The following is a 20831-nucleotide window of genomic DNA, read 5'->3' as shown; positions in this document are numbered from 1 at the left end:
TACGTAACTTTAAAAAAATATTGTTTTCACAAATATTAGTGATATTTTTAAGAGTTGGTAAAGTTTGATTAATACAGCTGAAAATGAGTTTATCACAAAAAATAAACATTTTAAATCGCAGTTTCAATGCACCCCTGTGAGTAACCCAATTTAAAAGTAATGAAAATGACTTAAAAAAATATACAAAACTATTTTCATTTAGATTGGGTACCTTGAGTTTCTTAGTAAATTTTTCAAAATACCTTTCAAAACATGCCTATTAGTTTCCAAGCGCCCAAAAGTTCCATCTTAATTTTTAGAGCCTTCTTGAAAGCCTGCAAACAAGCACAATTAGCAGATTCTCTCAATGGTGATTAATTCACCCTCGGATGTGGCTAGTTTTTAGGGCAGTGTGATGGTTTTTAAACTACCGCAAAAGGTCGCGGAAACTTGAATTGTGCTGAACGCAATTTGCGCTTAAAATTCCATGATCTTTTGCTGATATCGGTGGAATTGCGTGTAAAAAAACAACACAATTGAGCAGAAATTTGATGCCCAGGTTTCCCTCCATAAATATATCCTCTTGTGGAGGATCCAGGAATTAAAAATGATTTATCTGCTTGATCTGGTTAATTAACTGTATAGCATTTAATTGGCACAGAGTGCTGATATATTTGTTTTCCACAGTCATATACCAAAGTTTTTTCAGTGGCCCAAAGAAAGATATTGGATACCTGGATAATCATAGAAACATAGAAAATAGGTGCAGGAGTAGGCCATTCAATATGATCACGGCTGATCATGCAACTTCAGTATTCCATTACGGCTTTCTCTCCATACTCCTTGATCCCTTTAGCTGTAAGAAACATAGAAACATAGAAAATAGGTGCAGGAGTAGGCCATTCGGCCATTCTAGCCTGCACCGCCATTCAATGAGTTCATGGCTGAACATGCAACTTCAGTACCCCATTCCTGCTTTCTCACCATACCCCTTGATCCCCCGAGTAGTAAGGACTTCATCTAACTCCTTTTTGAATATAGTTAGTGAATTGGCCTCAACAACTTTCTGCGGTAGAGAATTCCACAGGTTCACCACTCTCTGGGTGAAGAAGTTCCTCCTCATCTCGGTCCTAAATGGCTTACCCCTTATCCTTAGACTGTGTCCCCTGCTTCTGGACTTCCCCAACATTGGGAACATTCTTCCTGCATCTAACCTGTCTAACCCCGTCAGAATTTTAAACGTTTCTATGAGGTCCCCTCTCATTCTTCTGAACTCCAGTGAATACAAGCCCAGTTGATCCAGTCTTTCTTGATAGGTCAGTCCCGCCATCCCGGGAATCAGTCTGGTGAACCTTCACTGCACTCCCTAAATAGCAAGAATGTCCTTCCTCAGGTTAGGAGACCAAAACTGTACACAATACTCCAGGTGTGGCCTCACCAAGGCCCTGTACAACTGTAGCAACACCTCCCTGCCCCTGTACTCAAATCCCTTCGCTATGAAGGCCAACATGCCATTTGCTTTCTTAACCGCCTGCTGTACCTGCATGCCAACCTTCAATGACTGATGTACCATGACACCCAGGTCTCTTTGCACCTCCCCTTTTCCTAATCTGTCACCATTCAGATAATAGTCTGTCTCTCTGTTTTTACCACCAAAGTGGATAACCTCATATTTATCCACATTATACTTCATCTGCCATGCATTTGCCCACTCACCTAACCTACCCAAGTCGCTCTGCAGCCTCACAGCATCCTCCTCGCAGCTCACACTGCCACCCAACTTAGTGTCATCCGCAAATTTGGAGATACTACATTTAATCCCCTCATCTAAATCATTAATGTACAGTGTAAACAGCTGGGGCCCCAGCACAGAACCTTGCGGTACCCCACTAGTCACTGCCTGCCATTCTGAAAAGTACCCATTTACTCCTACTCTTTGCTTCCTGTCTGACAACCAGTTCTCAATCCATGTCAGCACACTATCCCCAATCCCATGTGCTTTAACTTTGCACATTAATCTCTTGTGTGGGACCTTGTCGAAAGCCTTCTGAAAGTCCAAATACACCACATCAACTGGTTCTCCCTTGTCCACTCTACTGGAAACATCCTCAAAAAATTCCACAAGATTTGTCAAGCATGATTTCCCTTTCACAAATCCATGCTGACTTGGACCTATCATGTCACCTCTTTCCAAATGCATTGCTATGACATCCTTAATAATTGATTCCATCATTTTACCCACTACTGAGGTCAGACTGACCGGTCTATAATTCCCTGTTATCTCTCTCCCTCCTTTTTTAAAAAGTGGGGTTACAGTGGCTACTCTCCACTCCATAGGAACTGATCCAGAGTCAATGGAATGTTGGAAAATGACGTCAATGCATCCAGTATTTCCAAGGCCACCTCCTTAAGTACTCTGGGATGCAGTCCATCAGGCCCTGGGGATTTATCGGCCTTCAATCCCATCAATTTCCCCAACACAATTTCCCGACGAATAAGGATTTCCCTCAGTTCCTCCTCCTTACTAGACCCTCCGACCCCTTTTATATCCAGAAGGTTGTTTGTGTCCTCATTAGTGAATACCGAACCAAAGTACTTGTTCAATTGGTCCGCCATTTCTTTGTTCCCCATTATGACTTCCCCTGATTCTGACTGCAGGGGACCTATGTTTGTCTTTACTAACCTTTTTCTCTTTACATATCTATAGAAACTTTTGCAATCCGTCTTAATGTTCCCTGCAAGCTTCTTCTCGTACTCCATTTTCCCTGCCCTAATCAAACTCTTTGCCCTCCTCTGCTGAGTTCTAAATTTCTCCCAGTCCCCGGGTTCGCTGCTATTTCTGGCCAATTTGTATGCCACTTCCTTTAATACTATCCCTGATTTCCCTTGATAGCCACGGTTGAGCCACCTTCCCTTTTTTATTTTTACGACAGACAGGAATGTACAATTGTTGTAGTTCATCCATGCGGTCTCTAAATGTCTGCCATTGCCCATCCACAGTCAACCCCTTAAGTATCATTCGCCAATCTATCCTAGCCAATTCAAGCCTCATACCTTCAAAGTTAGCCTTCTTTAAGTTCTGGACCATGGTCTCTGAATTAACTGTTTCATTCTCCATCCTAATGTAGAATTCCACCATATTATGGTCACTCTTCCCCAAGGGGCCTCGCACAACGAGATTGCTAATGAATCCTCTCTCATTACACAACACCCAGTCTAAGATGGCCTCCCCGCTAGTTGGTTCCTCGACATATTGGTCTAAAAAACCATCCCTTATGCACTCCAGGAAATCCTCCTCCACCGTATTGCTTCCAGTTTGGTTAACCCAATCTATGTGCATATTAAAGTCACCCATTATAATTGCTGCACCTTTATTGCATGCACCCCTAATTTCCTGTTTGATGCCCTCCCCAACATCACTACTACTGTTTGGAGGTCTGTACACAACTCCCACTAACGTTTTTTGCCCTTTGGTATTCTGCAGCTCTACCCATATAGATTCCACATCATCCAAGCTAATGTTCTTCCTAACTATTGCCTTAATCTTCTCCTTAACCAGCAATGCTACCCCACCTCCTTTTCCTTTTATTCTATCTTTCCTGAATGTTGAATACCCCTGGATGTTGAAACATAGAAACATAGAAAATAGGTGCAGGAGTAGGCCATTCGGCCCTTCTAGCCTGCACCGCCATTCAATGAGTTCATGGCTGAACATTCAACTTCAGTACCCCATTCCTGCTTTCTCGCCATAACCCTTGATCCCCCTAGTAGTAAGGACCTCATCTAACTCCTTTTTGAATATATTTAGTGAATTGGCCTCAACAACTTTCTGTGGTAGAGAATTCCACAGGTTCACCACTCTCTGGGTGAAGAAGTTCCTCCGCATCTCGGTCCTAAATGGCTTACCCCTTATCCTTAGACTGTGACCTCTGGTTCTGGACTTCCCCAACATTGGGAACATTCTTCCTGCATCTAACCTGTCTAACCCCGTCAGAATTTTAAATGTTTCTATGAGGTCCCCTCTCATTCTTCTGAACTCCAGTGAATACAAGCCCAGTTGATCCAGTCTTTCTTGATAGGTCAGTCCCGCCATCCCGGGAATCAGTCTGGTGAACCTTCGCTCAATAGCAAGAATGTCCTTCCTCAGGTTAGGAGACCAAAACTGTACACAATACTCCAGGTGTGGCCTCACCAATGCCCTGTACAACTGTAACAACACCTCCCTGCCCCTGTACTCAAATCCCCTTGCTATGAAGGCCAACATGCCATTTGCTTTCTTAACCGCCTGCTGCACCTGCATGCCAACCTTCAATGACTGATGTACCATGACACCCAGGTCTCTTTGCACCTCCCCTTTTCCTAATCTGTCACCATTCAGATAATAGTCTGTCTCTCTGTTTTTACCACCAAAGTGGATAACCTCACATTTATCCACATTATACTTCATCTGCCATGCATTTGCCCACTCACCTAACCTACCCAAGTCGCTCTGCAGCCTCACAGCATCCTCCTCGCAGCTCACACTGCCACCCAACTTAGTGTCATCCGCAAATTTGGAGATACTACATTTAATCCCCTCATCTAAATCATTAATGTACAGTGTAAACAGCTGGGGCCCCAGCACAGAACCTTGCGGTACCCCACTAGTCACTGCCTGCCCAGCCCTGATCATCCTGGAGCCACGTCTCCGTAATCCCAATCACATCATATTTGTTAACATCTATTTGCACAGTTAATTCATCCACTTTATTGCGGATACTCCTTGCATTAAGACACAAAGCCTTCAGGCTTGTTTTTTTAACACCCTTTGTCCTTTTAGAATTTTGCTGTACAGTGGCCCTTTTTGTTCTTTGCCTTGGGTTTCTCTGCCCTCCACTTTTCCTCATCTCCTTTCTGTCTTTTGCTTTTGCCTCCTTTTTGTTTCCATCTGTCTCCCTGCATTGGTTCCCATCCCCCTGCCAAATTAGTTTAACTCCTCCCCAACAGCACTAACAAAGACTCCCCCTCGGACATTGGTTCCGGTCCTGCCCAGGTGCAGACCGTCCGGATTGTACTGGTCCCACCTCCCCCAGAACCGGTTCCAATGCCCCAGGAATTTGAATCCCTCCCTGCTGCACCACTGCTCAAGCCACGTATTCATCTGCGCTATCCTGCGATTCCTACTCTGACTATCACGTGGCACTGGTAGCAATCCCGAGATTACTACTTTTGAGATCCTACTTTTTAATTTAGCTCCTAGCTCCTTAAATTCGTTTCGTAGGACCTCATCCCTTTTTTTACCTATGTCGTTGGTACCAATGTGCACCACGACAACTGGCTGATCTCCCTCCCTTTTTCGAATGTCCTGCACCCGCTGCGAGACATCCTTGACCCTTGCACCAGGGAGGTAACGTACCATCCTGGAGTCTCGGTTGCGGCTGCAGAAATGCCTATCTATTCCCCTTACAATTGAATCCCCTGTCACTATCGCTCTCCCACTCTTTTTCCTGCCCTCCTGTGCAACAGAGCCAGCCACGGTGCCATGAACTTGGCTGCTGCTGCTCTCCCCTGATGAGTCATCCCCCTCAACAGTACCCAAAGCAGTGTATCTGTTTTGCAGGAGGATGACCACAGGGGACCCCTGCACTACCTTCCTTGCACTGCTCTTCCTGTTGGTCTTCCATTCCCTATCTGGCTGTGGACCCTTTCCCTGCGGTACGACCAACTCGCTACACATGATACTCACGTCATTCTCAGCATCGTGGATGCTCCAGAGTGAATCCACCCTCAGCTCCAACTCCGCAACGCAGTCCGTCAGGAGCTGCAGGAGGATACACTTCCCGCACACATAATCGTCAGGGACACTGGGTTCCCACATGGTAAGGGGCACATCTAACTCCCTTTTGAATATATTTAGTGAATTGGCCTCAACAGCTTTCTGTGGTAGAGAATTCCATAGGTTCACAATTCTCTGAGTGAAGAAGTTTCTCCTCATCTCGGTCCTAAATGGCTTACCGCTTATCCTTAGACTGTGACCCCTGGTTCTGGACTTCCTCAACATCGGGAACATTCTTCCTGCACCTAACCTGTCCAATCCCATCAGAATTTTATATGTTTCGATGAGATCCTCTCTCATTCTTTTAAATTCCAGTGAATATAAGCCTAGTCGATCCAGTCTTTCTTCATATGTTAGTCCTGCCATCCCTGGAATCAGTCTGGTGATCCTTCGCTGCACTCCCTCAATAGCAAGAATGTCCTTCCTCAGATTAGGAGACCAAAACTGTACACAATATTCAAGGTGTGGCCTCACCAAGGCCATGTACAACTGCACCTCCCTGCTCCTATACTCAAATCCTCTCGCTATGAAGGTAAACATACCATTTGCCTTCTTCACCACCTGCTGTACCTACATGTCAACTTTCAATGACTGATGTACCATGACACCCAGGTCTCATTGCACCTCCCTTTTTCCTAATCTGTCACCATTCAGATAATATTCTGCCTTCCTGTTTTTGCCCCCAAAGTGGATAACCTCACATTTATCCACATTATACTGCATCTGCCATGCATTTGCCCACTCACCTAACCTGTCCAAGTCACCCTGCAGCCTCTTAGCGTTCCCCTCACAGCTCACACTGCCACCCAGCTTAGTGTCATCTGCAAAATTGGAGATATTACATTCAATTCCTTTGTCTAAATCATTAATGTATATTGTAAATAGCTGGGCTCCCAGCACTGAACCTTGCGGTACCCCACTAGTCACTGCCTGCCATTCTGAAAAGGACCCGTTTATTCCTACTCTTTGCTTCCTGTCTGCCAACCAGTTCTCTATCCACGTCAATACATTACCCCCAATACTATGTGCTTTAATTTCTTGTGTGGGACCTTGTCAAAAGCCTTTTGAAAGTCCAAATACACCACATCCACTGGTTCTCCCTTGTCCACTCTACTAGTTACATCCTCAAAAAAATTCTAGAAGATTTGTCAAGCATGATTTCCCTTTCATAAATCCATGCTGACTTAGACCTATCCTGTTACTGCTTTCCAAATAGGCTGCTATTACATCTTTAATAATTGATTCCAACATTTTCCCCACTACCGATGTCAGGCTAACCGGTCTCAAATTCCCTGTTTTCTCTCTCCCTCCTTTTTTAAAAAGTGGGGTTACATTAGCTTCCCTCCACTCCATAGGAACTGATCCAGAGTCTATAGAATGTTGGAAAATGACCACCAATGCATCCACTATTTCTGGGGACACTTCCTTAAGTACTCTGGAATGCAGTCTATCAGGCCCTGGGGATTTATCAGCCTTCAATCCCATCAATTTCCCTAACACAATTTCCTGACTAATAAGGATTTCCTTCAGTTCTTTCTCCTCACTAGATCCTCGATCCTCTAGTATTTCCAGAAGGTTATTTGTGTCTTCCTTAGTCAAGACAGAACCAAAATATTTGTTCAATTGCCATTTCTTTGTTCCTCATTATAAATTCACCTGATTCTGACTGCAAGGGACCTACATTTGTCTTCACTAATCTTTTTTTCTTCACATATCTATAGAAGCTTTTGCAGTCAGTTTTTATGTTCCCTGCAAGCTTACTCTCGTACTCTATTTTCCCCCTCCTCATTAAACTTGTTGTCCTCCTCTGCTGAATTCTAAATTCCTCCCAGTCCTCAGGTTTGCTGTTTTTTCTGGCCAATTTATATGCCTCTTCCTTGGATTTAACACTATTCCTAATTTCCCTTGTTAGCCACGGTTGAGTCACCTTCCCCGTTTTATTTTTACACCAGGCAGGGATGTACAATTTTTAAATTCATCCATGTGATCTTTAAATTGTAGTATAACCATCATGTCAAGTCCATTCCCATTGAACCCTCAGAGGGAATGGACTTGAAATGATGGTTATACTATCATTGTAGGATAATCAACATCCTTTAGCTCTCTGTTACCCCTGAATAAATTATGCTTTTTCACTGATCTTGCCTTTAGTGCTTCCTGTTATATTTTGTAGTATTAACTCTCAATTCCCTGATGTAGTCTTTCCTGGCAGAAGAGGAGGCAGACCAAAATTGCGTATTTAGAGACTATGTACGATAGCCTGAGTATTATTGGTCACTAAAGGTACTTTGTGTTAAACCAACTTAAGCCCTTATTGCATGGCTTCCCTTACATTTGGAAACCACATTGCTTGTTGACCTGGAATAATTTTAACTTGACAATCCTCCTAGTTTAAAATGTTGCTTTATACCTGAGATTTAAAATCTTCATTGGGGCACCATTGTTGGGATTGCTACAATAGAGAGTGCTTTAATTATCTCATATGATGTAAAGTAATGGTGGGGTTGAAAGGAGCTGACTTGCTTCTTTTGGAATTTCCACAATTGTGGGTCTAAAATTACTCCTCTCACCCCATTCCCATGTCTAAAGGAAAAATGTAATCTTTTAAAAGATTAGAAATTTGAGTATTTGATCTGATAAATTTACTGGAGATTAGGCTGTATAATCACTTTTGAGGCAGTTTTTTGTACTGATTATTGCATCCAACATCAAAATTACTTCCTCCCATGTTAGGTGAGGAACAGATTACTTTCAGTAAAAAGCTCAGTCTACCCTTCTACAATAATCTACCATCATTCAACTTTAAATTTACAATTTCCACACTCACCATTTGTTTGTCATGTCTGACTGAGATAGCTAATGCTGAGATTGCTAATTTATAAACTGTTTGATGCTATGAACTTGGACCCACTAAGACTGGTTGAGGTTGCCCAAACTCATTTCACATAGGATAATTACAGCTGGCACAGAAGGATTTTGATTCCATCAGTCTGGTTGGATTCAAACCAAACATGACAAAATAGGAATGTTTTCTTTTAGTTTTACATGACTGCAAATAGACTCCGTATTAAAATGGTTGTGGCAGAGTTTGTTTGTGGTTGACCAATACAAATGGCTGGCTGCAACATAACCTTTGTTAACTTATTCAATTGTATTTTTGTTGTTTCATATTCCTGTCTGGCAGCTTAAATCATAGCCAATTATTTGTTTCTGTGTGGTTTTCTCTCGAGCTCCTTTATTTGAATTCATCTCAGTGACGGCAGTCTAGAAACATAATTAGGTATTAAAAACAAGTCTCATTGAAATTCACAGTAATGAGATTCTAGGCAGATCCATCATCATAGGCAGTCCCTTGGAATCGAGGAAGACTTGCTTCCAATCCTGAAGTGAGTCCTTTGGTGGCTGAACAGTCCAATACGAGAGCCATAGATTCTGTCACAGGTGGGACAGACAGTTGTTGAGGGAAGGGGTGGGTGGGACTGGTTTGCCACACGCTCCTTCCGCTGCCTGCGCTTGACCTCTGCATGCTCTCGGCATTGAGACTTGAAGAGCTCAATGCCCTCCCGGATGCACTTTCTCTACTTAGGACAGTTTTTAGCCAGGGACTCCCAGGTGTCAATGGTGATGTTGCATTTTATCAGGGAGGCTTTGAGGGTGTCCTTACAATGTTTCCACTGCCCACCTTTGGTTCGTTTGCCGTGAAGGAGCTCCACATAGAGTACTTGCTTTGGGAGTCTCGTGTCTGGCATGCGAACTATGTGGCCTGCCCAGCAAAGCTGATCGAGTGTGGTCAGCGCTTCAATGCTGGGGATGTTAGCCTGGACGAGGACACTGATGTTGGTGCACCTGTCCTCCCAGGGGATTTGTAAGATCTTGCGGAGACATTGTTGGTGATATATCTCCAGTGCCTTGAGGTGTCTTCTGTACATCGTCCATGCCTCTGAGCCATACAGGAGGGCGAGTATTACTACAGCCCTGTAGACCATGAGCTTGGTGGTAGGCTTGAGGGCCTGGTCTTCGAACACTCTTTTCCTCAGGTGGCCGAAGGCTGCACTGGCGCACTGCAAGCGGTGTTTAATCTTCGCATCAATGTCTGCTGGTAAGAGGCTCCCGAGTTATGGGAAATGGTCCACGTTGTCGAGGGCCGCGTCATGGATCTTGATAACTGGGGGGCAGTGCTGTGTGGTGAGGACAGGCTGGTGGAGGACCTTTGTCTTACGGATGTTTAGCATAAGGCCCATGCTTTCATTTGCCTCAGTAAATACATCGACTATGTCCTGGAGTTCAGCCTCAGAATGTGCATAGATGCAGGCGTCGTCCGTGTACTGTAGCTCAACGGCAGAGGTTGGGGTGATCTTTGACCTGGCCTGGAGACAGCGTAGGTTAAACAGCTTCCCACTGATTCTGTAGTTTAGTTCCACTCCAGCGGGGAGCTTGTTGACTGTGAGGTGGAGCATGGCAGTGAGGAAGATTGAAAAGAAGGTTGGAGTGATGACGCAGTCCTGTTTGACCCCGGTCCGGACGTGGATTGGGTCTGTAATGGATCAGCTGGTAAGGATCACGGCCTGCATGTCGTCATGGAGCAGGCGAAGGATGGTGACAAACTTTTGGAGGCATCTGAAACGGAGGAGGACGCTCCATAGACCGTCACGATTGACAGTGTCAAAGGCCTTTGTAAGGTTGAAGAAGGCCATGTATAAGGGCTGGCGCTGCTCCCTGCATTTTTCCTGCAGCTGTCGCGCTGCAAAGATCATGTCCGTTGTGCCCCGTAGGGGATGAAATCCGCACTGTGATTCCGGGAGGAGCTCCTCGGCCGCAGGGAGAAGACGGTTGAGGAGAACTTTAGCGACAACTTTCCCAGTGGCTGATAACAGGGAGATTCCCCTGTAGTTGCCACAGTCGGACTTGTCCCCTTTTTTAAAGATGGTCACGATCACTACATCTCTGAGATCTCCCAGCATGCTCTCCTCCCTCCAGATGAGAGAGTGAGGTCATGTATCCGCACCAACTGCGCCTCTCTGCCATACTTTAATGCCTCAGCAGGGATTCCATCCACTTGCGTAGCCTTGTTGTTCTTGAGCTGTTTTATGGCTTTGCCAACCTCGTGCAATGTTGGGGTTTCACTGAGGTGATGGCGGGTCACATGCTGCAGGATGGATTCGAGAACTCTCGGGTCAAAGGCAAAGTCTCGATTGAGGAGATCTTCAAAGTGCTCCTTCCAGCGGACCTTACCAGCCTCGATGTCCTTGATGAGTGTTTCCCCGTTCTTGGCCAGGAGTGGGGTGGGGCCTTGGGAGTTTGGACTGTAGGTGGCCTTGACTGCGATGAAGAATCCTCGCACATCATGGCTGTCGACCAGTTGTTGTATCTCCTGTGCTTCTCCATCCACCACCTGTTCTTTAGGTCCCGGGCTTTTTGTTGGACCTCAGCCTTGAGCCGTCTGTAATGCTGCTTTGTAGCTCCCGAGTTGGGTTGTTGCTTGAGGCTCAGAAATGCTCTGCGCTTACAATCTATTAGTTCTTGGATCTCCTGATCGTTTTTATCAAACCAGTCCTGGTGTTTTCTGGTTGAATGACCAAGTGTCTCTTCACAGGCACTGGTTATAGAGGCCTGGAGGGCAGACCAAGCGCTGTGGGCATTTAGCATCTCAGGGTCATCAAGGCACGCCAGGTTAGCTGTGAGGCGCTGACTGTATAGGGCTCTCTTAGCTGGGTCTTTGAGTGCCCCGGCATTGACTTTTTTGCGGAACTGCTTCTGCTGTCCCCTCCACTTTGGGGCAATGTTAATGTTGATGATGGATCGGATTCGACGATGGTCCATCCAGCAGTCGTCAGCTCCTGTCATGGCGCGGGTGATGCGCACATCCTTGCGATCCCTGGCTCGGATGATGACATAGTCGAGCAGGTGCCAGTGTTTGGAGCGAGTGTGTTGCTACGATGCCTTGTATTGTCCCTCTGGCAGAACAGGGTGTTGGTGATGAGGAGTTCATGTTCTAGACATTTTGTCAGGAGTAGGGTACCGCTGGAGTTGGCTTTCCCTACCCCTCTCTGCCAATTTCGCCTCCCCAGAGGGCTGTGTCTTTCCTGACCCTGGCGTTGAAGTCACCTAGGAAAACTTTGGAAGAAATTTTTAAAACACCCCTCGGAACTCTAGGCAGATACTATAAAGCACAAGTGGTAATTTATATTAGGTGCACCTATAATATATCTTATCCTAATGTTCTCCCAGCTCTTTGGACAAAATGTTGAAATGCAGGGAGGTAAGTAACTGTTGCTGAAACTTTGCACCTCCAACTGGTGGAACCACCATTCATTGATGTGTGTTTATGCTATGGTCAGGAAGATAGTGGTAACGCACTTCCACATTTCATAGTGAGTTGTGCTGCTCAGTATGCTGTTCGTACCAGCTGTCTGCTCAGAGAAGGCTTAAACCTGTGCTTGTCAGTTCTTTAATGACCAATTAAGGACTAACCTCCAAGGGAAGGAGGTAAAGAGAAGTAGTAAGCATGTTCTCTTTTGAGGGCGAAGTGTTTCCACAATGACTTGCCTCATTTGAACCAAGTCCTCCCTCTATGGCACTCTTGGCAGTCTAAAACCTGAGTTTGGCAGGTCAGTAGTACCCCAGACACCCACATTGAATAGGTTGATGAAATTGAAGTTTGATAAAATTAATCAAATGACAACTCCGATGAATATTTTGCACTGTGTTCTTAATCATCAGTCAGTTGAAAACTATTTGCAAGTAACCATGCTGATTCGCTATCCATGCTGATACCTGTAGCCTAAAAACAGCATTGGTTGATGTCATTTTAAACTGCGTTGTTGCAATCTTTAAAAAATATGAGAATTTCAGAGTAAATTCTCTGTTACAAACATGTCTTTTGACTTTATTCAGCTAGAGTCAATAACCATTATTCCTTTCCAAACTTTATTAAATTAAGATCAAAGTGGATAATGAACATTAAATATGTGTCGTCTATCGTATTTGGTATCTATATTTTCTAGCCTATATCAGGTGGTTAATATTTTTATTCATTTGAATATTATACTATTACTTGCTGGAATCTGATAGACATAGTCTATTCCTTTCTTTTGGGTTAAAGAGTGTGGCTATTTTCATATCTTGGAAGTAAAAACAGAAGGCATGCATACTTCATGGATGGGATAGAGCTTGGTCAGGGAAGAAGTGCAAGAGATCGTGGAGTGTTTCTTAACCTGTTATTTATTATGTCTAAACTATGAGTTTGCAATAAATAAAGCAAGTAGAATGCTGGAATATAAACAAAAACTGCTGGAAATACTCAGCAGGTCAGGCAGCATCTGTGGAGCGAGAAATCGAGTTAACATTTCAAGTCAGTGACTTTTCACCAGAAGTTTTGTTTAAGTAGAATGCTTGTTTTTGTTGCCAAATCAAGTGTGGTTAATTTCACAGAGGTCATGCTGAAGCCCTGGCTAGGCCACACCTGACGTATTACATAGAGTTACAGTATCTATGACTTAATGAGCCGACTCAGATCCTAAAGGCTGTGCAGAAGAGTGCAGCAAGGCTGAACCCTGCTGTCACAGCAAAGCAATAAGGAATGGCTCAATGAGATAAGACTTCAGCCTTAAAAAGAGAAGTCTCTAAGCAAACCTGTAGAGTTATAGGAGATACATAATGGGATAGAAAAGTAACAATATTTTATGATATGTTCAGGCAGCAAGACAAGAGGTGTCACAGGGAAATTTAGGACAGACATTAAAGTATGTCTTTAACTGGAGGGTGATAACAGCTGGAATGGATTGCCAGGATGAGTGAGGCCAGATCACTGAACTCACTGAAACTCTTTTGGAGTTTACCTGAAAAACATAAACATTAATCCGTGCCCCCCGACCTGGATGACACACCAGACATTTACAAGGCCCTTTTTTTCCTTTTTTTTTGTTTTTTTTTGTGTTTTTCTTTTTTTTTCACTGAACTCACTGAATGCTGGAATGGGAAGGTTGGTTCTTTGGATAATGAGATCATTTGGGTTGATGGGCCTTCATCAACTGTTTTTGATTCTGCACTTTTACTGTTCAATGGAAGAAGGAAAATTCTTCTATTTTACTCCTTATTGAGGCTTGTTAATTGCAAACCTGGGTCCTCTTTCGAAAATGTGATGTTGCTGGTCTCTGAAATGTGGCTTGCATGTTAGTTTGATGTGCTATTTTTGTACATTTACTAGCAACATAAACAAAGCCACAATTAACAATGGATCCAGTTGTTTAATTTGCATAATTCCTTTGTACTTTCCATCAGCTGGTTTAAGTCACTGTTGACAATAAATGAACATGCAAGAATGTGGAAAATTCTTACAATTCAATTGCAAATATATGAAGTTAGTGTTCTGCTACTGACCTTCGCACCCACACAGAGGATGATTCCAGCCACAAATCTTCAAATGAAGGCTTTTACAAACAAAAAAATTAACTAATGTATTCAGCGTTTTCAGCAAAAGAGGTTACTTTTATGACGAATTGAATCAGAGAGACTTTTAATGTAAAATAATTTAACGAGTTCAACTCCTGATGTTTTTAAAGGTAGGTGAAATGAAATGTCTTAAAATATAACTACGTCAAACCTGTTTGGTGCCAATTGCACCAGTTAAAGCCACTAAGCTGTTTGGTATCTGATGTACTCACCACTGAAAGCCTTGACATACCAATCTAATCAGAGATTAAATGCCTTTTATGCATTTCTAATTTAGGTTGATATGACCCAAGGTCTTCAGGAAATAATATTTTAATTGACAGTTCCCCCTATTTGAGGCACTCTCTGGATCGATTGTCTTCCTCGTTAAAATAATGAGAAGTCATCACTAACTACACAAGCCAATCATAGGCTGCAGTTATAATGCGGTTTAAAAGTGTTATCTGCTGGCTGAAGTGCTCAGCAGACCCTTGAACTATTGTACACTGATCTACGACAGATTGGTGCAGAGATGCAGTGACTTAAAGTGACACTCTTTCTAGTGCTAATTTCTAATGTTAGGGCAAAGTACAAACTCCTGACTGACTCTCCCAAAATATGAAGTTTTAAATATTTCTAGGTTGTCCTTAGCATGGCTGAGGTACTGTTATAATGTGATTTTTGTGCCTGGGTGGAGTTAAACTAGTTATATTACATGCATTAAAAATTATGATTACCTCTTGGGGATGGGCAAGGAAGTCTCACATCTCTTGGCTTAGTTTGGTTACATTGTGTGTGTGTGTGTGTGTGTGTGTGTGTGTGTGTGTGGGGGGGGGGGGGGAAGGCGGGGTTGTAAGGGGGCTGATGGGGCAGAGAGTAAAAGAAGATTTGTTCTGGTAGGTGTGTATAGTGACATTGTAAATACATTCCTAAAATCTTTCTCTGGTTACTGTTTCTTGCAAAATGCTAAATTTGCTCTTTTTGAACAATGTTTAGATTCATTAAAAATACCGACTGGAAGAAATCTTCATAAATGCATTTTTAAAAATTCATTCTTGGGCTGTGGCATCTTTGGCTAGTCTGGCATTTATTGCCTATCCCTAGTAGCCCTTGAGAAGCCTACTTCTTGAACCACTGCAGTCTATGTGGTAAAGATACTCCCACGTTGCGTTAGATAGGGAGTTCCAGGGTTTGGCCGAGCGACAATGAAGTAACAGTGATGCAGGTCGAAGTCAGGTTGGTATGTGACTTGGAGAGGAACTTAGAGGTGATGGTGTTCCCATGCATCTGCTGCTCCTGTTCTTCTAGATACTGGAAGTCGAGGGTTTGGGACGTGTGCTGAAGAAGTCTTGGCGAGTTGTTGCAGTGCATCTTGTAGATAGCACAAACTGCAGCCACAGTGTGCCAATGGTGGAGGGAATGGATGCTTAAACCAGTAGATGGGATACTGATCAAGTGGACTGCTTTGTCCTGGATGGTGTCAAGCTTCTTGAGTATTGTTGGAGCTGCAAGTGGAGAGTATTGCCACACAAATGGTCAGATTAATTCTCTCCACCCTCTGCCAACAGAGATCTGTGACCAGAGTTATACTGACACTTTGACGTGATGCATACCCAAAACCCCTTTGCATCAACACAAGAGTTGATTATAACAAAAACTTTTTAAAGTAATCATAATTGGTTCCGAAAAGCCTTTCCTTCAATACAATTCTGAAATGCTAAATGATTGTTTTCTTTTTTGTTTTTAATCTCTAATGTCATAATTACTTACTGAGATTAAAATGAGATGAAAATGTTCACCCATTATCTTTTGTACTCTCTGTCTGTTGAGGACAGTAAAGATTGTTTACCATCAATAGATTTTCCTTTAAATAAATGCTTCTGTAACAAGCTGCATTAGAAGATTAAGAAAATGGGTAGTGAGGTCATCATTAAGATTTTGTTTTGATAAATTTTAAGTGTAACTTGTTCAGTCAAAACGAATATCACATCAAGTTATTGTCCTAGATATAAATTTTTGGCACTGCAATACAAACTAACTTCTATTCTGGAAGTAGACATTTTTTTCATTAAGAGATCAAACTGAATTTGTTGCTGCTGTATGTGTGGTTAATCTCATTTCCTGCTGTTGATTTGATGTTTTTTGCTGCTCTGGCTACCTCAGGCATTATCTGTTGCCCTGCTTGCAGGCAGACGTGTTTCACAGACGATGTAGTGGAGAACGTCTTCATCAGAGACTATCCCCAAGTAACCCAAAAGATGGAAAAGGTAGGCACAGTGCAAATCTTCAAATTACATTTTGAATAATCTGTATCCAAGTTACTGATTTTTGAATGAAGTAAATATTTTTGAATTTCTGTAGAGTGGCAACTTCTGTGGCAGTGATGAAAATGTATTTTCTATTTCATCTGGTGGCATTCCTGCACTTGTGGGTCATGTTGCCCACAAGTATATCAGTGATGGTGCAGGGTTTCCCTACGTTGCAGCCAACCTCAAAAAATAGTCTTCCATCATCTGACAATTCTAATATCTTGTCTTGCAAAATTATAACCAATGAATGCAGGGCTGCATTTTGGGGCAGATTTTTAAAAAAGTATTCATGAGATGTGGACGTTGCTGGCAAGGCGGCATTTATTGCCCATCCCTAATTGCCCTCGTGGTGGTGGTGATTAGGGATGGGCAATAAATGCCTTCTTGAACCACTGCAGTCCGTATGGTGAAGGTACTCCCACAGTGCTGTTAGGGAGGGAGTTCAAGGATTTTGACCGAGCAACGATAAAGGGACAGGATGGAGTGTGACTTGAAAGGGAACTTGGAAGTATTGGTGCTCCCATGCGCCTGCTGTCCTTGTCCTTCTAGGTGGTAGAGATCACGGGTTTGGAAGATGCTGTTGAAGAAGCCATGGCGAGTTGTTGCAGGGCACCTTGTAGATGGTACACACTGCAACCACGGTGCTCGGTGGTGGAGGGAGTGAATGTTTAAGGTGGTGGATGGGGTACCAATCAAGCAGGCTTCTTTGTCCTAGATGCTTTCAAGCTTCTTGAGTGTTGTTGGAGCTGCACTCATCCAGGCAAGTGGTGAGTATTCCATCACACTCCTATCTTGTGCCTTGTAGATGGTGGAAAGACTTCGAGGAGTCGGGAGGTAAGTCACTCACTGCAGAATACCGAGCTTCTGACCTGTTCTAGTAGCCACAGTATTTATATGGCTAGTCCAGTTAAGTTTCTGGTCAATGGTGACCCTCCCAGGATGTAGGATTCGATGATGGTAATGCTATTGCATGTCAAGGGGAGGTGGTTAGACTCTCTCTTGTTGGCGAATGATGCTGTGGGATCACATTATTTGCAAAAGTCAAGGAAATTCTATTGATCTTTGACCCATATCTAGGTAGGACTGGTAATATGTTTTGTTTCTGTAACTGCATTTTGTATTCATCTTCTATAGATAATGAGGTGAACGACATCTTGAATTACTTTACTGATAGTCTGCAGAACCTCACCTCTTACTTTCTAATTATACTGAATTACTGTCTTCTTTCTACTACAATTTGTGAAATGGTCTTAGTACTGCAGACTAAGCAAAATTAGCTGTGGCTTTCATACACTACGGTTCACTTTATTCCCGGGCTTCTTTTCCTTGAAAAAGGAAAGTTGCAAATTAATGTGCAACATATTTCCTCTAATCTTACAGCTTCATCTAGAACCTTGCACCTAAGCGATTGCATCAAATAGATTTGATGGTAGCGAGCCAAAGCAGTAACAAAGTTAGCAGTTGTACTCGAGAGAATGATGCTTGATCATAGTTTGAGGTTAAGATGCTCAATGTTCTTTGTAAACCTGATGGTGTGTGGTTCACCTGGGACAATTTTTTTTAAAGTTGAAATGTTTGCATGCCATAGGGTTGGTGAGTGTTGCTATATACAGGGGAAATGTGCAAAAATAACATTTCTTAAAGGATAGTGAAAGTTCTCGGTCACTCGATCAGTGCAAATATAAAACAGGAGTTTTCCTGTTTTTGTTTTTGAGTGTGAATATAGATAGAAGTTAAGGAAGTGAATGATGTGCAGGTTAGATTAAAAGAGGAGGGGGAAGTTATGGACAGGATAGTAATAGATTGAGAAAACATACTAAAGAAAATTAGCATTACTGATATTTGGTAAGTTACCTGGTCCAGATGGAATGCATCCTAGGTTACTGAAAGAAGCAAAGGTAGAAATAGCAGAGGCATTGGTCACAATCTTTCAATCCTCATTGAATACAGGAGTAGTGCTGGAGGACTGGTGGGTTGCTGATGTTATACCACTATTCAAGAAAGGGGAAGAAGGAAAGCCAGGACACTGCATGCCAGTAAGCCTAACATCGGTGGTGGGGAAGTTATTGGAACCCATTATCAGGGACAAAATAAACTTTGATTTGGAAAGCTTAATCAAGGAGAGCCAGCATGGATTTGTTAAAGGCAGATAATATCTGACTAACTTGATTGAATTCTTTGATGCGGTAACAGAGAAGGTTGATCAAGATAGTACAGTAGATGTTGTGTACCTGGACTTTCAGAAGGAATTTGACACAGTGCCACACAGGAGGCTTGTTACAACAACAACAACAACTTGTATTTATATAGCACCTTTAACAAAGCTCGTTTCAGGGTCAAATATGACACCAAGGTTGCAAACCATGTGGTGTCAAGGGGCAGCATGTAGATGAGAAATCCAAGGGGACCAAGGTTAGATCCTTGGAGGATGCATACACAATAATGTGGGAGCAGGAAGTGAAGCCATTGATTCTCTGGCTACAATTAGATAGATAGAATGGAACCAGGAGAGTGCAGTCCCACCCAGCTGGACAATGGTGGAGAGTCATTGGACAGCGTGTTAAAGGCTTCAGACAAGTCAAGAAGGACAAGGAGGAATAGTTTACCTTTTGTTACAGTCACAAAGGACGTCATTTGACAAAGTGCCACACAGGAGTTACAACAACAACTTGTATTTATATAGTGCCTTTAGCATAGTAAAATGTCCCAAGGCGCTTCACAGGAATATTACAGGACAAAAACATTTGACACCAAGCCCCGTAAGGAGAAATTAGGACAGATGACCAAAAAGATGTAATTTGTGACTTTGATGTGGCAGGGATGGAAACCTGATTGGAGGAATGGTGGGAATGGATTTGGAAGGTGACAACACATTCAAGGACTTGAGAGGAAAGGGAAATTGGCCAGTAGTTTGCAAGGACGGAGAGGTCAAGAGTTGGGTTTTGAGGAGTGGGGTGATGACGGCAGGTAAGAAGATGGAAGCCCATGGAATTAAGGGGAAAGTGGAGATATGGATATCGAATTGGTTCAGCGACAGGAAGCAGAGGGTGGGGGTGGATGTATATTTTTCAGGCTGGGAGATGGTTTGCAGTGGTGTTCCTCAAGGGTCAGTTTTGGGTCCGTTATAATTTTCACTTTTTATAAATGACCTAGACTTGGGTGTAGGGAGCAGTATTATAAAGTTTGCAGATGATATGAAACTTGGCAATGTAGTAGATAGTGATGAGGATAGTTATAGACTTCAGGGTGACATAGACAGGATTGTGAAATGGAGGATGGAGTTTAATGCGGTGAAGTGATGCACTTTGGGAGGACTAACATGGAAGGATAGTATACTATAAATGGCACGATTTTGAAAAGTGTAGATGAGCAGAGAGACCTTGATATCCATATATGCAAACCCTTAAAAAATGGCAGGGCAAGTTGCTAAGGCGGTTAAAAAAAGCATATGGATTATTTGGGTTTATAAATAGAGGCATAGACATCCCATATGTGTGGAGTCCTGATGCATGGAATAGAAAACATGTCGATATCCTTGGAGTGAGTCACTGCTCTAGAGCCATCTGCTGTTCAGCTAAGGCTTCACTGCCAATTTTAGGTACTCTCTCAAGTGCTCAGACTTCTGCAATATAGGCCTTTGGCTGCATTGTGGCCTTCTTAGTGGACAGATTTATAGATGAAATTTCTCAAACCAGGAGGAAAATCGTGGCCACACTGCTCTATCACTCCATCCATTGGGTCTGCCAACCCTCAAATCAACAAACAGAGTGTCCCCTCAGGTGCTCGGACTGATACCAACACAATCTGCATGTCAAATCTGTTGATGTCCAGATGAATTCTATGAGAATTATCACTGGTACTCTTATCGACACCAACACCTTAGCTCCCCGTGCTTGCAAAAATTACACCACCACACTGACGCCGCGAATATGCAGTCTCCAGAGAATACTACAACCACTGCAGCAGCAAAGACTTGCTGATCCAGGCCGACTTGAACAACCTACCACCAACCCGCCTCAAATCTAGAAGGCCATTTTGGACCGTCGCCGACGTCCTTCAGTGATCTCCCCACAGTCTTGATGACCGCTGGCAAAATGCTTGGAAGAACTGCAACCTATGGAATGGATTCCTTATAGAGGACCTCACAGTACAACCTGAAGGATCAAACCTTTCTCTCAAACAGTGAACAGCCATCAACCGCCTCCGAACTGGTCACGGTCGATGCTGCCACCTTCTCAATAGGTGGAAGATTTATTCCTCCCCATCATGTGACCGTGGAGCTCCTACTCAGACCCTGG

At 43.3% G+C, this 20831-nt stretch overlaps 1 protein-coding gene across 1 annotated transcript in view; it reads left to right on the top strand.

Moving 5' to 3' along the window:
- The window catches only part of trim66 (tripartite motif containing 66), a 338218-nt gene that overhangs the window by 224335 nt on the left and 93052 nt on the right, over window positions 1-20831 (top strand). The window contains exon 2 of the mRNA XM_070898689.1: window positions 16388-16491. Within this exon, the coding sequence (XP_070754790.1) occupies window positions 16388-16491 (104 nt within the window). The remainder of the gene's footprint in view (window positions 1-16387; window positions 16492-20831) is intronic.

This window comes from Pristiophorus japonicus, chromosome 14, assembly GCF_044704955.1.
Source record: "Pristiophorus japonicus isolate sPriJap1 chromosome 14, sPriJap1.hap1, whole genome shotgun sequence".
Lineage (NCBI taxonomy): Eukaryota > Metazoa > Chordata > Chondrichthyes > Pristiophoridae > Pristiophorus > Pristiophorus japonicus.
This window is presented reverse-complemented; position numbering and strand designations above follow the sequence as displayed.